The sequence below is a fragment of the Mytilus trossulus genome, chromosome 6, assembly GCF_036588685.1.
Source record: "Mytilus trossulus isolate FHL-02 chromosome 6, PNRI_Mtr1.1.1.hap1, whole genome shotgun sequence".
Taxonomy (NCBI): domain Eukaryota; kingdom Metazoa; phylum Mollusca; class Bivalvia; order Mytilida; family Mytilidae; genus Mytilus; species Mytilus trossulus.
This window is the reverse complement of record NC_086378.1, coordinates 67,573,349-67,598,983: the sequence shown is the minus strand read 5'-3', so window position 1 is coordinate 67,598,983 and position 25,635 is coordinate 67,573,349. Positions and strand designations below refer to the sequence as shown.

General features: G+C 32.4%; 1 protein-coding gene and 1 long non-coding RNA gene across 2 annotated transcripts; one reads left to right on the top strand and one right to left on the bottom strand.

The window, feature by feature from the left end:
- Nucleotides 1-8,050: 8,050 nt before the first annotated feature.
- Nucleotides 8,051-8,451, top strand: LOC134723689 (uncharacterized). Its single transcript, XR_010108155.1, has 2 exons — nucleotides 8,051-8,118; nucleotides 8,291-8,451. It is a non-coding gene; the product is annotated as an uncharacterized LOC134723689 (long non-coding RNA).
- A 13,682-nt stretch (nucleotides 8,452-22,133) lies between these two features.
- On the bottom strand, nucleotides 22,134-25,148 carry LOC134722952 (uncharacterized). The gene is made up of 3 exons (XM_063586585.1): nucleotides 25,064-25,148; nucleotides 23,978-24,457; nucleotides 22,134-22,361 (listed from the first exon to the last, which is right to left on the bottom strand). The coding sequence occupies exons 1-3, from the start codon at nucleotides 25,115-25,117 to the stop codon at nucleotides 22,134-22,136; spliced, it is 762 nt and encodes a 253-aa protein (XP_063442655.1). The 5' UTR covers nucleotides 25,118-25,148.
- Between the last annotated feature and the right edge of the window lie 487 nt (nucleotides 25,149-25,635).

Genomic DNA, 25,635 nt, shown 5'->3' with positions numbered 1-25,635 from the left:
GCATAGTTCAAAGTAAAGAATGTGTTGCTCTCCTCGTAAAATACACATATGTTGAGGAAGAGGCATATAAACTGATAAGCTTCCGTTTCATGCTGACAAATAGGTTCACGAGTAGTAATATGTGCAATCATGTCAATCTTTCCACGGGATAATTTCAGATATAAGAAAGATGGATACAATTTGGACATTTCAAATGTACGAGATCGTACATCCAAGCATATTTTTTTTTCGAAAAACACACAAAAATAAATAAAATGATAAAAAACGAGGTTAATAATCATAAAAGTTTAACTTTCGGGATCATAACAAAGGATTTTCGTTTGACACCACAAACAAATATTCATGCAAGGATATATTTGTGTCCAGTGAAGTGCATCTAAATACAAAAGGTCAATACTACTTACTCACGTCAATACGAGTAGCAGTTGTAAAAACATACAAAGAAATTAAATATGAAAAAGTAAATTTACACGTATCTGAACCGTACCCGTAAATAGTGTAATCTTTGGAAAACGTCCGATGAATAATTGCAAAATAGTACTTGAAAGCAGGGATCAATTTTCAGCCAATACGCCTTATGACGTACTGAAACTCAATATCAATAAATCAAGTGATAAACAAGTGAAACTGTGAGCTACTGCTCACTGATGATACCCCCGCCGCAAGTGGATACTTTTAATAGTGTAAAAATATGCAAGTGTTCGGTAAATAGGAAGTTGTCGAGTGATGAATCTGAAAACGCATCACACGGTATAGCTAACTTATATAAATCCTGAAACAAAATTTCAGAAATCCTTGTATTGTAGTTCCTGGGAAAAATGTGACGAAAATGTTCAACTTGGCTATCAAGTGTAAAATCATACAAGTTTTTGGTAAATAGTAAGTTGTCAAGTGATCAATCTGAAAACGCATCACACGGTATAGCTGACTTAGATAAACCCTGAAACCAAATTTCAGAAATCCTTGTATTGTAGTTCCTAAGAAAAATGTGACGAAAATTTTCAACTTGGCTATCATGTGTAAAATTATTCAAGTGTTCGGTAAACAGGAAGTCGATGAATGATGAATCTGAAAACGCATCACACGGTATGGCTGACATATATAAATGTTGATACCAAATTACAGAAAGGGTGGATGTGTAGTTCCTGAGAAAAAATGTGACGAAAGTTTCATGGGACGGACTGACTGACGGACTGACGGACGGACTGACAGACAGAGGTAAAACAGTATACCCCCTTTTTTTAAAGCGGGGGTATAATAAGGAATTTGTGCAGTTCAAACTTGCAAGTTCTATTTTTTCAATGAACTGTCTCTCCTGTCTAATGTCATAATTGCCCATTACAATTTTTATCTACAATCATAACATCTGTTCACGAAAAAGGGAAAGAATCTGCTGATTTTGGAAATTATAGAGTCATAACTGTTTCATACCCCGTAGGAAAATTATTTGAACTCGTCATACTAAACAGAATAGAACATCGGTTACCTTTAGTTCAGTCATCACAAAAAAAACGTAAAATCACTTGTAAATCTATTGATCTTCGAATCTATTGTAGAAGCAAAGGAATTCAACCTTCCATTATTAATAGCTTTGTTAGACTCTCAAAAAGGATTCGATGTCGTCGATCAGCCGTCTTTTAAATGTAAACTACTTTTTAATGGGATCTGTGGGGAAATATCGAATGTTAAAGACACTTGGTATAAAATCTTAACTTAAAAGGTAAAGTGGAGAAGTTGTCTTAAAGAGTTGTAATACTACCATTGATTTTCCCCTATAAGTCTTTGTTCAATTTGCACTTTTAAAAAACATGTGCGGAATTTTTCTTTCTTTTAAATAAAGAAATACTTGGCATAAGTAAACTTTTTATTCTGTCCAGTACTATAGAATTTTGTTTCGCATAACATTTCATTGCATATAAGATAACAACCATCACTAGAAGTTTACCAATCAAATTCCTCCCCTTATTTAATCTGTGAACAAGGTTTAGTAACCATGTAACATCAAGTTTATAAAATATTCTATAGAAATGCTATCTATAAAAAAATAATAGTGCTTTGAAATACCCAAGACATATATTTATGAAACAGAAATGTTTTACTGCAATACAATGAAGGATTAATTACCTTCAACTGTCTAACTCAAGGGAATACTTTTCGACCTATTTTTGTATACAACCGTATATGACGTACCATGATGATCTGGTAGTATTACACCTCTTAGTGTAAATCACCCTATTAAACAAGGAGAGTGTCAATATTGAATTTTGTATACAGGATCATACAAGACATACATAAATGACCTTCTAAAACACTCAAACGTATAGAATAGGAACGGATATTGGAACAACCTTTATTTCATGTCTGACTGTTTCTGATGATATTGCTCTGCATCGGATCTTCAATTTGTGTTGAATGGAGCTATTTCATACGCAAACGGTAAAACATAAATGACACACACAGAGAAGTGTACCATTCGAAAATACCACCTAAAAAATCAAATAACTTCGGACTGGAAGTTTGATGACAACGAGGTTTCTGTGTCTAAAACTACCACCCATTTTGGTATAATTAGATCAGTCCTGCGGAAAACAAGTGTTTACCAAAAAGATCAGTTGCAGGCATTATTTATCTGTTTCTTGGTGAAAGACCTGCCACGGCCAAGCTCCATATTAGGAAATTGAACCTTTTATTCCAACACAAGTCAAGAAGAAGGTTGACGAAGGGTTAAAATTGGCTATTAATTTTATTTTTTTAGTTTCGGCCAAAAAAAGATAAGTTTCACATAGAAATACTTGTGATAATACTTTTAAGACAAAAAATATTTTATAAAGGTATGAGCCCTTAAATAAGCATTATATATACTTTAAGTAAATTTTTGTACTTTTTCCCATAGTTTTTATTGTTTTTGATAAAATTAACCTTGGCCTTCATCCAAGATCCAAACGTTTTTATAATGATGAATTATATATCAAAATTGGAATATTTCGTTAACAAATCTTTTTAGATCTTAGTTGGCGGCCAGGTTTTTTCAAAAGCTTTGATGAGGTATGCAAATTGCACAAATCATCATATTTTGACAAATGTCCAGAATGTGCCTTCTTTGGAGAATATTATTTACTTTTATGAAAAACACTGATCTATTTGGCGTTAAGGGTTTTAAAATAGACCCATTTATGAACCAAATTGTAACCTTCTTCGTGTTTATGATAAAGTTGATACTTTAGGCTATTTTGTACCATAGGTGAACCTTTTCCTTTAATCAACATGAAGTCCACTTTGTCAATATAAAGATGAGGATAAAGTACATTTTATTTCTAAATGCAACACTCTATTTAGATACAAAATTCGCGCAAGGAGCTAGTTGGTGACGATTGATTCTTGACCCTAGTGTTTTGGTAAAACAGAAAATAATATAATGTAGTGAAAAGACTCTTACTAAAATAGAGAATTGTTCCGGAAAACGTTGTTTCGCCCTCCATTATGTAAAATCCTTGATTATAAACACAAAAATGTACATTATGTGTTATGCCCAGAATTCAAATGTTATCATTGAATTTGTCTATGTAAATACTTATTCAATAGATTATCCCCTAATGGGACCATTCATTTTACATGTATTAATGAACTTTTACACAACTATGGGTGCACCAATACAGTGGTAGAGTATACAAACTTTAGAAGAAGAATAGCAACAGAATGACAATCAAAATTATTATGCATAAACAGGGTTCAAGTAGTACATTTAGTTACCATATAGAAATGCAAGTTAAAACACAAATTAACATATCAATCCCCTATGTTACTGTTTGTCGATAGATAGCATAAGATTACGAAATACATTATCATCGTACTTGACTTTTATACTAGTATAGGTCATGTATACATTTAGTTTGTTTGAACTTATTGTTTTTGCTAAAACTAAATATTTATAAAAGATAAAATTTAACGGCAGAAACTAGTAATATTTCAGATCATAATGAACACAATGAACACAAACAAAACAATTTAAATGGTTGAGAATCATCTCGATTAGATTATTCAAACAAAGTTAGCATGAATAATCAAGGTTAAATACAACGAAAAATAAATATACAAATTCAATAAAACAAAATAGTCATAAAAACAAATTATTATAATTTTAAGTATTGTATTAAGTTTGCAATATAATAATTTTCAGACAATGCCTCCAAAAAAGACAAAATGGAGTGGCAAGCGCCATTACGAAAATGAAGACGGCCGCCCAGTAGACGAAAACATCAACGGCTATACCAAGTATGTCTTCAATCCCCCCAAATGTTGATTCAAAACCTTTTATCATGTTTACAGACATGCAATTATCCACATTGGGACTAGCAAAAAAAAATGCCTGCAATATATTAGAATGATTTACAACTCTTCTTTCCCTGACGCATCATGAATCAATGACAACATACCACAATACAAATGCAGCGTACAGTATGCTTCCATTCAAGATGCAATAAACATGATTAAGACTGCAGGCAGAATAAGTTTTGTGCATAAACCGACATATCCAGTGCATTTCGAATTATAAACATGAAAGAATCACAACACTAACTATTTGGCTTCATGTGGGAGGGGAAATACTTTTACGATAAAATCTGCAAATGGGTTGTAGTTGTAGTTTTTGTGACAGTTGTAAAAAAAAAGTAGGGTGTAAGAAAAAATAGAACGTTTTCTTCAATTTGTTAAGATAGGGGTATACCAATTTATATGGGATAAAATCCAGCAATCCCAGGTTATAATTTTTGTTGGTTATGAAATAGACAATAGGTTGATGGAAGTTAGACCTCCCATAAATCTCGCAATCTTTTAACCGTAGTGTTAAAAAAAGAAAAAAAAAAATATATTGAGGAAACTTCAATCAATTGGTTCAATTGGTTCACTCAATTTTGATTGTGCAGTTGTCATCCCAGGAAGGGCATTCCTGAGAAGACTTATAGACTTAACCATTGGGGTGAAAAAATCCCTTCATAGAATACGAATGTCAAAATCAGTTAAGCAAGATCTAAATACATGGCAATTTGTTTAAAAGAATTTTAATTGGAAGTCATTGATTTTATCAGACAGTCGGTTAACATCTGATCAGTTAAATTTGTTTACATATGTATCTGGTAAATGCGGTTATGATGCTTTGTTTGGTGCACAGTTATTCTGAGACACAACATGGCAAAAATAAAGTTTTGACTTTTAAAGCTATATCCAATAGTCTTGACAATTGAAATATCATGCCACCGATTTGAAAACCAGTACAGATATTTTGATACAGACAATACAGCTTTAGTGTCTGTAATTAATAAATCAACATCTGCGTTAGTTATTTTCATAATAAAGTGACTAGTTCTACACTGCTTGAGAAACGATGTGAACTTTAAAGCAAAACACATATGTGGGTAAAACAAATGTATTCATTTTATGGTAGATGCACTTTCTCGTCAACAGGTACAGAAATTTCATCCGTTATCACCATGGATAGACACTGTTCCCAAACCAGTTCCCAATCTACCAGATTTGCCAAGCTACAACAACTCCTAAATCAAATTTTAAACAACATCTTATCTGACTCCTCACAAAAAATCTATATAAGCGCAAACATCCACTTTAAGAGTTTTACTGAAGCATATGGCAATAGTTTTCAGTAACCACTTACAATGGCATATCTCAAACTACATGCATTTATAGCACATTTGAAAAAAACACAAAGATCTTGTATCAAGTTCTATCTCAACATACATATCTGCATTTGGTTGAACACACAAAATTAATAACTGACTTGATCCAATGGATTCATTCATCATTGATAAGGTACTGAAATATGTGCATAAGGGATGAAATTAAGACATGAGACTTCCAATTACTAATACGATTTTGAATCAATTAATAGAAGCATTGAAAAAGAAAATTTCTAATATGAATGATCAAATTATATTCAAAGCACTGTTCACAAACACAACGGGTCCATTGCAACTTTTAGAAATTTTTGGTCCTAAATGCTTTTCAACTTCATACCCTATTTTGCCTTTTACACATTTTTTGATCCGATCATCACTGATGAGTCTTTTGTAGACGAAACGCGGGTCGGCGTTAATATACAATTTTAATCCTGGTATATATGATGAGTTTATTCTCAACCCCTTTGAGTGGTGCTTTGTATTTTTGTGGGCTCTGCAGAACATATAATAAATCTCATAGTTTTAGGATATACTTTGCTACCGACGCAAGTGTAAAAGGATTGTCCAAAGAAGCCATAAGAAATTAAGGTAGATGGAAATCTAATTTATTCAAATTTCTAACCTTTGGTCATGTTTATCTGTCTCACAACTGATCATGAAATGACGTATCATTTTGTGAATGAATTACTCATGTTACTGCCGTTTATTATTTTATATTGTGTAACAGCTCGTTACATATTGCGTACAGAAAAGCAGTTCATTTTACATGGAAACAGTGAACAATTGGGAAAGGTGAATTATAACGTTCATTTAAGCTGATTCGTTGACAACCTAAATCCAGAAATTCATCCGTTTACCATATTTTGATTTGACCAAATTTCAATGAGAATTATATACCTAAATGGAGTTTTTTTTCTTTTAAAACAATAGGCCATACCTCCGGAGAATCAACCTGAACGATACCATGTTTCAATGACATATGCTCCAAGGCATGAACAAATTACCTGCGTGAGGTCATTATTTTCCTTGATAAAAATGCAACCGTTAATTTACCTCAAAATTATATTCGTCTATTAGTTTTTGTTGCCGATTTGGGAATTATTTTTTTAAGTTCAATCTATGATAGATGAAAACATATTCTTTCATTGTCCGCATTTCATTTTTAGAAAAAGGACAACTAGTTCTCTAACACAACTTTTGTTCATCAAATTTCAACTCAGACAATAGCGCCGTTTAATAAAGTCTGGTAGCAACTGAAAGCTCTCGAATAATGAATGAGCTGGGAACCAAATATCCGATATTAAGACGAAGTCTGTATATGGTAACTGATGTTATGGAATTGATAATTTTAAAACTAACATCGACCCGCTTGTCATAGAATCTGGTACCGAGATAACCACGAGTTTACATGTATTATCTTTTTGTAATGTCCTGATATGCTTGCTCATATTTAGATACTTAAGGGGAATTGTAAAAGTTTCCTTCTCGTGATGAAGAACGTAGCTGATGTCTATTAAATAAAATCCTGTAATAGTATTTAAAAAACTCAACTGGATGAAATTCCCTCTTTCTATCACGTTAAGGTTCTGATTTGAATGGTTTAAAAAGACGGAAAAGAGCTACATCACAATTATAGTGACTAGTCTGAATATTAGAGAAAATGTATTGACGCATCAAGCGTCTAGTGCAAAATCGCGATGTCTCTTTTTTGGTGAAAATTAACAGGCAGTGAACAAAAAAAATAGTTTTGACGTAATGTAACCCTAGCAGACGATGAAGCTATGAACACGATCGTTAAAGCTTTGGTCGAAGTTTTTACATTTGATCGATGGTAATATGTTGCCTATGAACACATCGTTGTCATTAATTAGTATTACATACACTTATTGTTTTTACATTACTGACGTTATAATTGCAACCATATTGCCTAGCAGTACCAAGTGACTTTGTTCAGACTTTTTATCGGAAAGGATTACTGAGTATAAGGATATGGTGTGGTGATACTCGTTCTCGCTAGATAGATGGATACAGAAGGATCATGCTTCTAGTTGATTAAAATGGTTATAAAAAGTCCTAATTTGCAGATCTTTATTATCCTTTTGGGTTAAGTTTTTCGAGTGTCACCAACCAACAGGTAGTCTACATAATGAAAATTTAATTCCGTAAGCGACATCGTTCGTGGTTCAGTTTTCGGGAAGATTAAGCATAGTACGTTTTTCCTGTTAGGTTAATAGTGAAATCTTGAGCCATGATTAACATAGGTTATGTCTAACACGTTGTTACCGTTGTACATTGATTAGGAGGAAGATACACATTACGATTACAAACTAAGTAGTAAATTTTCGTTTCTTTCCCCGATATATCAGATTCCCATGAACGAAGCACGATTCTATGAACACAAATTTTGACATGTTAATGGCCCAAAGAGGTAATTTGAACGTTATTAATGTAATAAATGTCCTTTAATATGAATAATTGATATATTCGCATGGTCATTTTGATATTGTGTAAGGTTTATATGCTGCGATTTGTTTATATTTGGTATGCAACAGGGGTTTTGCATTGAAACTTATTTACGGTTCTTTTTTGTCTACTTTCAGTTCTTACGTAAACCTCACGTAAACCTGCGTAAACCTGTGTAACAACGTATACCATGAACTTTGTATAATGTTAGACAACTGGGTGAAATATGCGATGCACTGTATGTTTATTTGACAATTGCGACATGAATAAAGTCATGAATAAAGTATCAGAACTTTCAGTGTATTTTTCTTTGCGACGCCCACAGCTACACACGTTCTTCTCTTTCATATTTTTTATAAGTATACATTATAGGAATTGATTCACGCGTAGCAGGTGTCTTTAAACAGTCAAAACTATTCACAGTTTATGGGTTTCTGAATCTTTTAAGTAATTATTACCTCATGGCTGTACATAAGTCAAATTAGGGGTATCCTGAATATTCCGTGATACACACCATGGAAACGTGTTCAATGTAGAGACAAATAACCTTGGTAGTCTGGGAAAATTTGTACTTTTTCAAGGACAATTTAAATAAAGAAAGTCCTTTATGGAATGGCAAGATTAAAAGTTTAAACATAATATATGTGAATAAAAAAACCTGTTACATTCCTGACTTGGCACAGGTATTTCAAAGAAGTACCAGTCCTCGGACACTCGTTTTGTTTTGTAAATGTATTTCTATTTGTATACATCTGATGCGTTAAGCCTTGTTCAAATGATTTTTATAGTTTGTTATTTTGTTTTACTACTTCTAATTATGAGGTCGGATGGGTCTTTAAGGTGGTATGGGAGTCTAAAATAAAAATGATAGAATTTGTTCATACTTTTCCAAAATGTAGTATCTATTGATACATGTTCAAAAATATTATAAAAATGATAGGTCACCGCCCATTTTCTCAAGCTACAGGTTGTGACAAAATGACAAATTTTGTATGGATTATACAGGAAAAAACAACATTTTGAGAATAAAAGCTAAACAAAATGATAGAATTGTAAAATAAATTAGAAAAGATTGCTTTCAGACAATACTATGAGAATATCAAAAGAAAAGATAGGGTCACCGTACGTTTTTTTCCGGCTAAAAGACAAAATAGGAAAATTTCATGTAGAGTCCTTCAGAAAATGCACTGTTTTAGAGTTACCTCCCCTTAAATTGCCAATTTGAAAATATTAAAAAAACAACCAAAAATAATCTACAATTGTAAAAATATTAATATTTATAAGTTATATTCTTATAAATTGGTTCTTTGAAATGAAAATTCACTTTAAAAATCTAATTCCTCCATCAAATTTTGCTAACTTGATAGAACATATGACCCTTAGATTTTTTTGTTTTTTACAATCCAAGATGGCGAAAGACACCCATACCACCTTAAACTAGTTTTACTCCGCCACATTCTGATGTGCAATTCCAAAGTAAAATAAGAAGCCTGTAATGAAGAGAATGTCGTTTGCTGTTGTGGTTTATTTGTTTCTGTTATTATTTTGTAAACACACCAGTTTTCTTTTTTGAACTGTTTAACAATTAAATGATTTGCCAACTCGGATCCTGTTTTAGGTGACTATGCGGTATATGCTTACAGTTTTGTTATTTTTTAAAAATGCAATATCCTTGTATCAGCATCCGTTTCATAACTGTCATTCGCAAAATCAAAGTGACAGAAAGCTTACATTAATATAGTCTTGTATGGTAAAACTTCGATGAGGAATATTATTACAAGGCAGGTTCTATGTAACCTCATGTTTAATGGGATTTGACAATAAGGTTTCGTCTTTAAATGTGAGACAGTATCAACTCATACATATGCGTGTACGTCATTCCGTCATACCATCGAACAGAACAAGCATCTGTTAATGTAATATAAAATTGAAAATGGAAATGAGGAATGCGTTAAAGTGACAACAACCCGACCATAGAAAAAGTCAAAGAAGTACCAGGCCACGCCCTCTTACATGTCATAGTTGTATGTTCTCCTTAATATTCAGCAAAAATGCTGTACAGCAAAAATTGACTACTATGACGATACAACTATGTAATAGTATACGGATGGCATACTATAGATACTCAATGGGAAGGCATAATTCATTGCTGTTTGCTTTTAAATGCAAATTTAGAACGATTTTAAAGCAACGTTTTATTGTAATCAACCGCGATGAAGTACGTTCGCTTGTCATTTTTCAAAATGCAATGATGATTAAAATTTGTTTTTTTTATATAATCAAATAGTGACATGAATCAAATTAAGGTTATAATAGATATTTAATGAAAGTAATCGATTCTACTGCTAATTAAAGAAAATCTTAATAAATAAAATATAACAGTTGAAAGTTTACCAACATGTACCTTGTAGTATTCAAATATACATTAGTTCAGCAATCATAAAGAATAGCATTCATATACTATAAGAATACTGTGTACACACAATGCATTACATCAGTTAAATAACACATTTTATTTTAATTAAAGTTTTGAAAAAAATCAACTTTGAAATACCGCTCAGGTAGTAGGTATTCCTATGGGAACCAACTGTGCCCCTTTAATAGCAGATTTAATTCTATATTGCTATGAATCTCAGTTTATGACCAAACTCAGTAAAGACCCATCATTGTTACATTTGGTTGATACATTCAAAAATACCTACCGTTATCTGGATGATATTTTTTCGTTGAATAATCCAGAGTTCTCTAAATATACTTCAGAAATTTACCCAAACGAACTTACTTTAACTAAATCTAACATAAACAGCAGCAGTTGTCCTTTTCTAGATTTAGACATTTCAATTTCAAACGGGAAACTTCACACTAAAATTTACGACAAAAGAGACGATTTTTCATTTCCTATTGTTAATTTTCCTTTTTTAGACGGCGATGTGCCTTTGGCTCCATCATACGGTGTTTATATATCGCAACTCGTTCGGTTTGCCCGTGTGTGTTCTGATGTCATAGATTTTAACGAACGTAATCAATGCATCACTGGTAAATTGTTGTGTCAGGGATTTCGATACCATAAATTACTTAAAACTTTTACTAAATTCTTTCATAGATACAAAGATTTGATTAGTAAATTTGGCTATACCTGTAGAAAGCTTATTAAAAATGGTATTTCTCATCCTAAATTTTATGGTAATATTGTACTTAAAGCGAGGAAATCACTATGTGATCCTTGTAAACTCATCGAACCTTTGAACAAACTTATAAGTAAGGGTTATCGTACCAATATTGTAATTAGATCTCTGAATATAGTTCACATTGGCACTAATATTGATTTTGTCATTAGCAAATTAAAACATAACTAAATTTCATTATCTTTTGAGGCGAGATGTATAGGGGACCCAGCCACGTTAACTTTTATTTCTATAGAAGTCGCTCTTCACTATACTACTACCTGTCGATACATTTATTTTTGGCATTGCACAAGTCATGTCTTCTTTGACTATTAATGACGTTAAAATACTAAATCCCTGTGATGTGTTTTAGTCGATTTTAGTCTCTGATGCATGATTTTTTACTATTAATTGGTTTTGGCTTTTAACTAGCTGTCAGTAACTGCGAGTACTCTCAAATCGTATTTTCTTGTTAATTCGACCTGTTGATACTGTTTATAATGCTTTTTTGTCATTTTTTATTTATATGGATCTTGGCTGTATACCAGCTTTGATTATTTGTAATATCTTCAATTTTTCACTTATTCTTACAACATTTGTATAAACTTCAAGATTATAAAAAAACGGTTTTTTTCTAAAGTGAACATTGATTGGTTAAATATTTCTCAGTGTGTTTGAATTTATTTGATAGCCTTTTGGTCATGACTGTTTGTCTCTAATATTTAATTAACTGTGCATTTGTATTCAGATATCGCAGATCAAATTTATTCGTTCTTTGTGTAATCATACGTTTTTTGATTGAGTTAAGTCTGCTAATTGATATTTTATCGTATGTTTTTATATGTTGTGATGTTATGCTATTGTTTCAGAAAAAGGGAGAAGTTTTGGGCCCATTAAAACGTTTAATCCCGCTGCAAATGTTTGCACCTGTCCTAAGTCAGGAATCTGATGTACAGTAGTTGTCGTTTGTTTATGTAATATATACGTGTTTCTCGTTTCTCGTTTTGTTTATATAGATTAGACCGTTGGTTTTCCCGTTTGAATGGTTTTACACTAGTAATTTTGGGGCCCTTTATAGCTTGTTGTTCGGTGTGAGCCAAGGCTCCGTGTTGAAGGCCGTACTTTAACCTATAATGGTTTAATTTTTAAATTGTTATTTGGATGGAGAGTTGTCTCATTGGCACTCACACCACATCTTCCTATATCTATTAGCCAAATTTTTAACTTAGGAGTTCCGCTAATCTCTGTGCGATGGCTTGTTGATAAGCACTTTTAATACGCTGAAACAATGAAAGGGTTTTTGTCGGCGAAGCTTCGACTTTTTATTGTATGTATCTTTGTTCGTTTTTACTGTCTATAAAAATTATACATATAACAAAAAGTATAATTTGTTTACTTCCAAACCCTATGAAAGTCTATGATAGATAAAAAATACACATAAAAAAGCATTAATTATATAAATTATATATATAAAATAATCAAACTGAACAAATGATGAAGATATTGTGTTTTTTTAATTGGAATCACATATTGACCAATTGTAAATTTTCGCAATAGTTATAATCAGTACTAAACTGATATTGTCTTAAAAGTTAAAGGTACAATATTTACAGAAGACGTAAAGCATGATTAGCATATTTGTCACTTTTACTTCTTGCTTTGCCTCTGGGTATTTTCATATCAACACTTAATAATTTCAAACGCTTATTTATTTCATTAGAGGTGACTATAATTGCGATCATCTCCCATATCTATTACCTCTGATAAAACCAAAACAATGCCTATGTAAATACTATAATCACAAGGACAGCATTTGTCATATTATTAAAAATGGAATATGCAACAGAAAGATAACACGAGAGGTTCTTTTATAATTGATTTTAAGGAAGTTTTGTAACAACAAAAGCATGTGAACTGCTTTTAACAATCGATTAACATCCCAGTAGATAGTTAATTTATATTTTAAGAGAGCAAATTGAATTGTCTGCAGAAAGAAGTACAAATGATGCACGTGATACTGAACTTTAAACATTTTAGCCATTAAAACCGGTAAAATCAACCATTGTAAACATAATGACATGTGTGTACAAAGTCAATATTATGACAGTTGGTTTCCATATGTTGTAATGCGTATAAGCTTTTGATTTTGACATTTGACAAGAAAATTTTCCGTTCTGAATTTTCATCTGCGTTTGAGGACGGTACTTTAGTTACATTAATTGTCATGTGTAATGCCTAGAAATTTCTTTTTAACCAAACCCTGCACTATGCATCGTATATAGTCTTTTTATGTTATGGGTACTTTTTATATGTAAATTAATTTTTGTTATGTAATTATTTCAGTGTATGGTTTTTTTTTTGGCACAAAAAAAGCCGAATTCGATTTTCCCAAAGTATTTAGAACACATTAAACAGACATTTCAGGAGCCAAAGGTAACAAATAGACAACGATACATTGCAGTTCAAAATAATTTGATGTAAGCAATTGTAGGCAACTGAGCATGTTAATGATATTCAAACGTTACCCGTAGAGAAGTACTAAAGACTGCACCATTATTGTATTGGTTTTATTCTTACAAATTGGACTGCTGTACCCTTATTTTTTACATTTATATCTAATTCTACCTAATTCAATATTGGTAGATACTTCTCTTATTGCCACCCATACCACATCCCATAATGTTGTTTTTTTTGTGTGTTTTTTTTTATCTTGAACGATATAAAATTGATTCTTAACATACGTGCTTCTTTTTCTTGTTATTTTTATAGCGATTATATGTTTCGATATGCATGTGTAATTATTCATGTTCTAGCTACGTTAAAAAATATTTTGACATTCAGAAAGATTATCCATTTTCTTACTTGTTATCTTAATTACTCTGGTTGATAACTAAATTTACAGTTGAATTGCTAAAACTCATATTTGTCTGGCTTGTAATTGTTTTAAGATCAATAAATTTTGTTGCATTAATTGCATTATACCGCAAGTGTCTTGTGTCTCGCGATTCTAGATCAAGACATTGATTATGAGTAGAATGAAAGGACTCATCGCTTCCTGAACTATCACGGTTGTCGATCGTTGTTACTATTTGACTGTCTTCTACATTTTCTGATATAGCAGTTAACACTTCACCGGGATGATTTTGGGTATCAGTTGTAACAACATTATCTAATTCATTTATTTCAGTTGTATGACTCTCAGAGTCTTGTTTGAAATCGGCCTCCATTTCACTAAGATAAGGAATATTTTCGTACACTGTTTGTTCTTCAGTGTCCTCGTTATGAAGATATTGCTCCGTGTCTTCCACTTCGCTTAGTCGTGGGCTTCCAGATGGCGCTGTTGTGAAAGACAGGTTTGACACATCACTTTCCGCACTTTTGCTATTGCTGCTGGTAGTGCTTTTATTAGAGTTTGTTGATATTTTACTGCCTCTGTCAGCTATACGAAGGCTGCTTTTGTTTCTTACTTCAAATTGCTTTGGGTCAGTTTGTTCTTCGAATTTACGATCACTGAAATTATTTATCTCTGTTTTATGAACAGTGTAGTTTTCATAAATTTCATTTGATACTTGATCACTAATAGGCACATCCTTGTTGTCATAACATGCTTCAAATTTAGTTGTTGTATTTGTGTCAGCAGCAAAGGTTACCACTTTGATGGAATCTAAAGGTTCATCTTTCTGACTAATTTCTGTCTCTGTTTTATGTGTCGACACTGATATGGTTTCTCCATTTCTATTTGTATCGTGTATCAATTTGTTTGTATTTAGTGTGTTTTTTGCAATATTCTTCATTTGTAAAGGGTGATTTGCATTCGGAATACTGTTTCCTGTCTTTGGTTGGATTTTTGTTGTGCCTCGATTGTCTATTGTTTTATTCATATTTTTGCTTTCCTGCACGTTACTTTTGCCTAATTGTGTTGCTTTTATAACAGAAGCAACTCCACGTTCAATGCCTGGTACCTGTTGTTTGTTTTCCTGTACTTTGTTTGGTTCACTTGAAACATTGCTTGTAAACTCTCCAACTTGTTCAGCCAAATCTATGTATGATGGACAATTTACATCATCACCATTCATGGGTTGGGTTGAGGTTGTATTATGTTTAATAACTATATCCGATTTGAATTTAGAACTGTGGTTTTCCCCTTTGCGTCCAAACAACTGACTAAATCCACGTGAAATTGTTTTGCGGTTCAAAATTTTATTAATCCGGATTGCACTAGTGTTGGCGTAATCACTACTTTTAACTCTTTCTTTTTCTTTCTCCTTTTTCTGTTAATAAAAAAAAACAACATTCAACCCAATAAGTTAAAAAAAAATCCTTAATCGATTTCAGATTTTATTATTTTTGAATGACAAAATTTGAATGTGTTACAAATTCAGAATTCTTAGTATATAGCGGATGAGTGCTTCTTACATTTCATAAGTAACCGTGTTGTAGTAGTTAGCCCATCGGACTACAAACACAAAGGATCCTGGTTTGATCCCCGTTCCAAAGAGAACATTACAGTGACTTAATTATCGGGCTCTCTTGATACCATTTGCGAGCTCGAGTATTGTCGTGAGAGACGATGATAGTTTGTCGGAAGGGGACGATTAATGACTGACCCGTGTTAAGAGAGGACAATTTCTCGAAAATTTGAAAAAGAGCAGGCTAATGCTACTACAAGGCAGCAATCACATCCCCAAAGAGAGGAATAAATATAAGATGTGTGTGTAAGACCTTGTTTCTTTTCCACTATTAATAAAAAATAAACATGTTCATGCAGCTATAATATATTTCTAATCTATCTTTACTATTAAACGAGAAGACCTCATTTTGTGTGTCACTTCTCTTCCTTCAACAATAAATCAATCATCATGCCTCTGTGTCCTGCAGGTTACATGCATAGTCGCATGACTGTTCCCACTCGCCTTATAATTACAGCCCCTCTGGTCATGTTATAACTGGGGATCTAAATATAATTCAACATGAAATTTTCCGAAAGGTGATTTCTCATGGTCCTAAATTTAGAGAACCACAACACATCAATGGGAACCATAACTTCAAAACAATTATGGATTCTTTTGAGGACTACGCCAGAGCATGGACTAAGCGAGAAGAAGTTGAACTGGACACTTTGTCAGAATGGGTGAAAACTATCAGGTCTCTGATAAAACGTCGCATTCACAAGTTGAAAAGCTGTGTGATCGATCGACCAAAGTCCGTTTTCAGAAACAAAGAGGCCATGAAATGTCTATCAACTTTTCATGATAAGTATGTTGCTGTTCCTGCAGACAAATCTTCAAATAATATTGTCTTTGTATGTAAATCGTATTACTACGAATGTCTTGTAAAAGAATTGGGTATAACGGAGCACTCAGGTAGTCCAACATACAAAGATATATCATTTGACAAGGATGAGATTTTAGCAAATCATAAGTCCTTAATGGCTTCAATAAACTTTATATTGAACACCAAATCGGAGGACTTACCTTGTTTGTATTGGATACCAAAGCTTTATAAAATTCCGTACAAACAACGGTATGTTGCTGGCTCATCTTCATGTTCCACTAAAGAATTATCCATTAGTTTGACTAAAATTCTGTCTGCTGTGAAAGAGGGTCTTCAGAAATACTGTGAAACTGTTTACTCGCGTAGCGGTATTAGCCATATGTGGATTCTTAAAAATTCTAAAATACTTCTAGACAATTTTAAATCTCAGTCTTTTTCTGAAATTAGTTCCATCAACACTTTTCATTTTCAACCCTGTATACCACTATTCCCCATGTAAAATTGAAAAATCGCCTAAAAGAAATTATCTACAATGCCTTTCAACATAAAAATGGTAGCATACGCTATAATTTTTTTACTTTGGGATTTCATAAGGCATATTTCGTAAATAGTGACAAACAAAAAAGTAGAACATGCTACACAGAAGAACAATTGGTCAGTATGCTGGAGTTTCTTATCGACAACATTTTTGATGCATTTGGGGGTAGACTTTTCCAACGAGTTGTCGGCATGTCTATGGGAACAAACTGTGCGCCTCTTTTTGTCGACCTCTTCTTATTTTCATATGAATCGGAGTTCCTCCAGACACTTGTCAAAAACAAGAGGATCAAAGAAGCCAGATTTTTTAATTACACTTTCAGATATATTGATGATGTTATTGCCATAAACAATGCGAACTTTCCTGATTGGGTTCCATTAATATATCCCCCAGAACTAGAGATTAAAGAAACAACAGACACGGCTTTCTCCGCCTCATTTTCAGACTTATATCTTGAATTTGACTTACACAGTCATCTCAGTACCAGAATCAATGACAAACGAGACGATTTTAATTTTAAAATTATAAATCTCCCCCACCTTAGTAGCAATATACCAACTCCACCTGCATATGGGATATAGATTTCCCAACTTATTCGATATTCAAGAGCTTGCAGCTCCTACTCAGACTTTGTAAAACTTCATAAGTGATAAGTGTCTGAGTAGAATGTTGACGAACCAGGGGTATGTCAAAGAACGTCTCGTTTTGTTTTCTTAAAATGTTCATCGGAAGGTACCAAGACCTTGTTGATAAATATTCCGTATCAATTATCAATTATATATTATAATAAACGATGGTCTTGATGTATAGATTCTGGGTACTGGTGTTGTTTATTATCTTAACAACATGTTTTATTGTTCTTTCATTTGTCTTTGCTTTATTATTAATATTACTTTTTCTTTTGAATGGTTTTATGTAATATCCGTTTGACGTGGCTCGGTACTTATACATCTCGTCAATGTGTTTGTAATGACTTTCAATTTTTGGTGGTTTGTTTTGTATATGCGACTCTTTGTATTTCTTTTGTTCTTATTACGTGACTCTGTACTTTAAAAGATATCGTCAGTATTACATTGGTCTTGTATATGTCATTATGAATTACTATATACGTTAAACCACAAACGTCAAAATCATTCAATCGCGTAGTGGAATTAACTATTTTTGGATTCTCATAAATTCTATTTATAACTTTTGGACTAGTTTGAATATCGGTCTATTTCTGTAATTTATTCTTACATACTTTTGATTTTTTAACCCTGTATGCTTACATTGCCTATATAAATTTTAAAATTGTTTGTATGCACATTGAACGACAAATCAATGTGACGTATAAAAAAAAATCTGACGTAAGACACTCAAATCAATTAATGTGTTCGTAGATAGTAGATGTTTGTGTGTTCTGTTAAATTGTTCCTTTTAAAATTGTTATACGATGATGACTGATGTACCCATATTTTGAATATTTTATTAATTGTGACTGTTTATATAACGCATCATGTAAATATAACGGAATTTGATGAGATTGTTATTAAAGTGAGAGAGTTAGCGCTATAGAACCAGGTTTAATCCACCATTTTCTACATTTGATTATTCCTGTACCAAGTCAGGAATATGACAGTTGTTGTCCATTCGTTTTTGGTGGGTTTTGTTATTTGATTTTGCCATGTGATTATGGACTTTCCTAATTGATTTTCCTCTGAGTTCAGTATTTTTGTGATTTTACTTTTTTTGTCATCCACTCTTATGACTATTCATATTGAGTTATTTTGAGAGAAAAACGACAAAAAAAGGACTCCGGATATGATTCCGTCATAAGACTGACTTTTAATCATAGATAAAACATCCGGTTTGAAACATGCACAAATACAACCAATCGTATGATAGATAACAAAAATGAAAAATAAATAAGCCAATCAGAGCGTTCTCCATATCATGGTGTTTAGATCGCAAGAACCACAACTATTATACCTCCTTGTAGAGGACAATTTGTTTCGCGTGTATCTACATGTAAACTACGATTATACTTCTTTAATATACAGAGACTCTCTGTATTCTGGCTTTTGTTTTCTTTGAAACTTTTACTATGTAAGGGGTCATACCAGTTGCATATCAAAATAAGTAAAACATGTTACACAAGCGCAACAAATTATATGAAAGATAACAAAATTGAAAAATAATTAAGCCATTCAGACCTTTATCTATATCATTGTGTTTAGATCGCAAGAATCATAACTATTATATGCTGACTTCATGCAGGAACTTCTTAGGAAGAAAGATAAGAAGTAAGCAATATCCTTTAACTCTAATTTCCGCTCGTTCTTTCACTAAACAATTCAAAATTTAGTGACTATGTGGATCGCATCTATCCCATCGAATTGGAGATAAAGGATACTACAGATACAGTTAAGTCAGCTTCATATCTTGACTTACATCTAGAAATTGACAATGAGGCTCGGTTGAAGACAAAACTTTACGACAAAAGAGATGATTTCAGCTTTCCAATTGTGAACTTTCCATTTCTAAGTAGCAACATTCCAGCAGCACCTGCATACGGGGTATATATCTCCCAATTGAAACGATATTCCCGTGCTTGCATTTCCTATCATGATTTTCTTGATAGAGGGTTACTGCTCACAAGGAAGCTAATAAACCAAGAGTTCCAAATGGTGAAGTTGAAATCATCCCTTCGTAAATTTTACGGACGCCATCACGAGTTGGTTGACTGTTATGGAACAACCGTTTCACAAATGATATCGGATATGTTCCTTACGTCGTAACTACAATCCCCTTCCCTTTCATGAATTTGACCTACCGAATTATACTTTTTACCGGATTTGTAATCACATAAGCAACACGACGGGTGCCGCATGTGGAGCAGGATCTGCTTACCCTTCCGGAGCACCTGGAATCGCCCCTAGTTTTTGGTGGGGTTCGTGTTGTTCATTCTTTAGTTTTATATGTTGTGTCATGTGTACTGTTGTTTTTCTGTTTGTATTTTTCATTTTTAGCCATGGCGTTGTTAGTTTGTTTTAGATTTGCGAGTTTGACTGTCTCTTTGGACTCTTTGGTCCCTCTTTTATACCTCCTTAGATAGGACAATTATTTTTCGCGTTTCATATTATAGTGTTTAGATCGCAAGAACCACAACTATTACACTTCCTTAGAAAGGACAATTATTTTTCGCGTTTATCTACATGTAAATTACAATTATACTACTTTAATATATAGAGGCTCTCGGAATTCTGTCAGGAACTTTCTATATTAGTAAAAAAGTCCCTGATTCTGAAATGTTGAAGTTGAAGAGCATTGAGAATAACAAATTCCTAAATGGTTTGCCAAATACAGCTAAAGTAATTTATTCCTGAGGTAGAAAAGCCTTAGTTTTCCAAAATTCAAAGTTTTGTAAACAGTTAATTTATAATCATGAACAAATCAATGAAAACAAAAGTCAACACAGAAGTGCTGACTACTGGGCTGGTGATACCCTCCGGGAAATGAATATCCAACAGCAGTGGCATCAGCCCAGTGGTTGCAAATAAACTCATCATAGATACCAGGTTTGAACTTTTTATGATTACGCCAGGCGCGCGTTTCATTTACAAAAGACTCATCAGTGACGCTCAAAACAAAACAAAAATGTTTAACAAGAGGTTTGTTCATAAAAATATGTTAGAATAACATTTATGTAGAGTTCCATAACTTCATAGACGCTTATTATTGCAGCACTTTGGGACATAGTAAGCTTTTTTGATAGAAATAACTGTTCATTCACATTTTTCTTAATAGATTATTAGGTCACAAGGTGTACGATAGAGTGCATATTAACTCACTAAATGTACGAGTTACTTTTTAAAACAAATAGTCCGTGTGTCTTCACATAAATGTCCTTGTATTTTCACAATAAATGTCGGTATAACACCTGCTATTGTATTACTTTCTACTCCTATGATTTGGACACATTTATACAAGTCGATTAATCGGACGTTGCGCAATCTACAAACCATTTTGTTCAACAACAGCCTCAAATATGTGAATGGAGAAAATCACTAGTGTAGTAAATTTATCTGACAAAATTAGAATTTGATTCGTGTGAGTTAAATTTATAAGTAGTCATTACATTTGTTGCAATGATTTTCATTAATTTCCCAGGTATCAAAACGATCCTTTCACATTTAAAATAAACGTGGTAATTTCACTCTTCTGATGTCAAACAATAAGAGGCTTTGACAATGCATTGTCAATGACATTGGATTAAAACACATTTTCATTGTGAATTACTAGGAAAAATATGGTTCCTTACATTTTCTACTTTAATTTCATCAAAAAATCCAATTGTCAATGTAATAAGTAGACCACCTTAATCAAAGAAAACTTATATTGAAAAAGAGTCAACTCTTGATCGAACAGTTATCTCATGTGCGTTATATAGGTATATTTCAATTTAACAGGATAAAACGAGGATAATTCAAAAGGAAAGTTTCTTATCAAATGGTAAAATAAAAAAGTTCAAACACCCTAACCGAATGAATAACAATCGCATATTCTTGACTTGGTAATTATAGCAAAATCATATTTTTTTCTTTCAGAAATAATACACAGGTACACAAAACCGAGTTTTTAACGTGCTTGTGTATTTATAATTGGCTATAAAGAAAAACAATCGGTCTTTGAACCAACCTAACTTGTCCTATTACCTAAATGCGGAATGTTACATGAAGCAAATATATATCTTGAATTCTCTGATTTGAGCTGGCTGTGAACGAACCACAACCATTGAAACTTTTGATTCATTCGTGATCATTCAGTGGGCGTTTTGTGTATAATTTCTACATACACAAACGATAGATTTAGTTAGGTATGTTTCAAATAATGTCAGTACCGAAGTAAAGACTACTGGGCTTATATAACTCCCGTGGACTGATAACCTTTCAGCAGTGGCACCAACCCAGTACTATAAAATCTATATCGTGTATAATTTTATCGTTTACGCAGGAACTTGTTTGTCTAGATTGTATGACATGAGGTTACCTTTCGTAAAATAGTCGGATCCCGTGTATATCTTGTAATTTTCTCCTGTTGTCTCTGTGCAGCCACTGCAATATCATTTTCAGGTTTATGATTTGTATCCATCGTTTTGTTTTCGTCTATTTCTTTAGCTGTATGTCCTGTATCCATCGATTTTGTGTCGTTTATTTCGTCCAACTGTTCTACTTTTGCCTCAATGTTGTAGTTCTGACAAAAGATACATGTACAAATGTATTATAAATTTGTTAATAACTATTTGTTTATCTGACCTACATTTTTCTACTGTCTATTGTTTTTATTAAATCATTCTCATGCATTCGCAAAAGCAAGTTTGAGTTCAAGAATCATAAATGGATTACGTCCAAGGTTTTGAAAAATTTTGTATTCAAATTTGGCTATTTGAACTATGACTTTCTCAAATAAGATGATTGGAAATATTAGAATAATTAGACATTTGTTTAGACAATAGTAGATTCGGCATTAAAACAAAATGGTCCCAAAATCAGCAAAGGAGTAGGTCCAGTAAGACCCTTTTGTGGCCCAAAAATATAGCAGTTTCAAAAATTTGTTCACTTTATGGAAAGTATAATGTTACTGCAACATAAATATGGGTGTTATTGACAATACAATTCACATATATCAGGTTTTAGAGCGTCACTGATGAGTCTTATGCAGACGAAACGCGCGTCTGGCGTATAAAATTATAATCCTGGTACTTTTGATAACTATTTAGCATAAATAATGAATATTAATGTTGAATAACTGAAATCTTCACAATTTTAGCATTTTAGTTGAATTGTAGATTATTTCCGTTTAAAATGAAAGTAGTCGAATTTGTGTTGCAATGTAAATTGTATTTGATGATAAAACATAACATATATAAAAGATTTAGGATTAACACGGATGCGGCAACTTTCATTTTTGCCAAAAACCATCCTAAAAAAGTTACATGTTTTACATGTTTAATAGATGTTTCATATTTTAGCTAGAATCGGAGCGTTTATGATGACTGAATCAGTTACTCCTTTCTTTGTTTAAATACATAGATTTTTGTTTTTTGATAAATACTGTTTTTTGGTACATGAATTTTAGTTTAAATAATACAGAATAGTTTATGGTCAATTTTCAGGGAACAACTAAGAAGATAGATGCAAAGGTTTTTCTGTTTTCAGTTAGAGTTTAACAAGTCAAAGTTACATGTTCATTTTAACTAAAATATGTGACATAGCACTTTTTTGTAGTTCAAACATATTCTATTGTTCAAACAAGGATATTTTCTGTAGCTTGAATGTTTAATAGTACAACAAAAAACTATACAAAGACTCAACCAGTCAAAAGGACTGCCTAACCTTAGTCTACTTGTATCAAATTTCCTAAAGATATACCGACAAAGAAATGGCATAGATTATCAGGAGTAGAAATAATAGAATAAATTGAGCAAAGGATTAACACTGTCGGTTAAAGTTTAGAGCGCCTGTATTTTCTTTATCATTCGCAAACCTCTTTCACAATATTGTCAAACAAACTCTTAAAATTAAAAGATGCTAGCCCAATCAAACTTGAATAATAAATGTTTCTGAATTAAATACTGTGGATCCATTTATTATCGTGAATACCAATTTTCGTCGATTAAAGAAAACTCGCATTTGCGTGGATATTTAATTTCGTGGTTTTGCCGAAGTTTGCATACAAGCCTATTGAAAATTTGTTTTGCGTTGAACATTTAATTCCGTGGTTAGACTCTACCCACGAAAACCAACGAATAAAAAATTATCCACAGTAGTGATTTTCCTATGTTTTATTTACTGTCTCATTATACTTACCTCATTACGATTCCCAATGTTATTTCTTTCACTTTTTTTGTCCATTTTCCGTTTTTGATAATAACATGAAATCAAAATGCATGTAGCTGCTATCAAAAGTAAAGCTGTTATGATGTTTGTTATTATCAGCACAGTTTTCATATCGGTTTCCTTTTCAGCAACTGCACAAGCGCAAGATGTTTCCATAGAAATGTCGAGACACAAAATTGAGCAGGATACGCATATTTTAGTTTCATTGAGAGCTATTCCATAATGCGTTTTGGGACACTGTCGATTGCACACAAATGGTGAAAAAGGTATCGAGGGTGCTGTATTGTTTTGAGGTGTTCCATAGCATCGTTTTCCAAACCGATAATAATCAATGGGACATTCATAACGACAGTTCTCTTTGTTGGTTTCCTGTTTGCATCTTGGACAGCAAAATCCCTCAATAGTTTTAAGTCCATTTTTGTAATTACAAAATGGGTTCCCATCTTTGTCCTTCAATAATGATTAGTATATGGCTAACAACATTTTTTGTGAAACCCGAAATACTTTTATCCAAAAACATTTGATAACGAATATTGTAAAGATTATGTTTTAACACATTGTTAGGACGTCATTCTATTGTTGTAACAGATCTTTGATTCACCGATTAAACTATCATTTTTACTTTATCGATATAACTGTTCATTAATGTAAACATGAATCTTCCTGTTTGATAAAAAGATTCGATAACTGATGGGTGTGATGCAGGCTCTACGTACCGGCTTAGAGCACCTGATTACGTACACACTTGATATTTGATGGGGTTTGTGATGCTAATTTGTTAGATTTAATTATGTAATACTTTGTATTCTATTTATGTTTGACTTATTAGTTTGCATATCCCTTTGGTCTCTTTAGTCGTTCTTTGTTATGTTGTGTTGTATATAATGCTATTTGTCATTCATCATCGATATTTTTTGCCATGTCTTCTAAGTTATTTTGACAATTAAATTTTCTTATGGTATTGTTCCTCTCCTCTCACCAGTATGCCAAATAAGAACTAGTTGTACACGAAGCAATGCAGTATTTTAAAAAGACATTCTGATATTGAATACGTACCTGAATTGACAACTCTAATATAAATACCAGGGAAAACAATATCTTATAATCCATATTCAGTATTTACATGCCAGCATTAAGGGTTCTACAAAAACAACATATCAGTTGTAAATGTATATTTATGTAAATGCAAAGGATGACATCAGCTGATATGGTATTATTATTATTTGTGATTACATGTACATGATGATAACTTTTATTTTCCCTTGATCTGTTAATCATTATTTTTATTATATATATAACTATTATTAATATTGCTCTCATTATCATTATCATTTTCATTATTATCAATATGAGGCAGTTATAACTTGTAAAAGTGGACGAAGCATGTATAAAAAAATTGTTTGATTTCAAACATATTTTGATTTTAAAATCTATTAAAAAAACGGGAATACCGTAACGTTTCCGATTTTAGTTCTGTTGTTAGGGGTTCTAGTTGTGACCTTTTTTAAGTAATGATGCTATATTCAATGTTAACAAAGAAATGCAATCATCAGGTACATTTTTTTCAACAGTTAAAAGAAGTATTGAAAAGGAAAAAAGGCAATTCGTTTTGTGTTCCTTCCTATAAT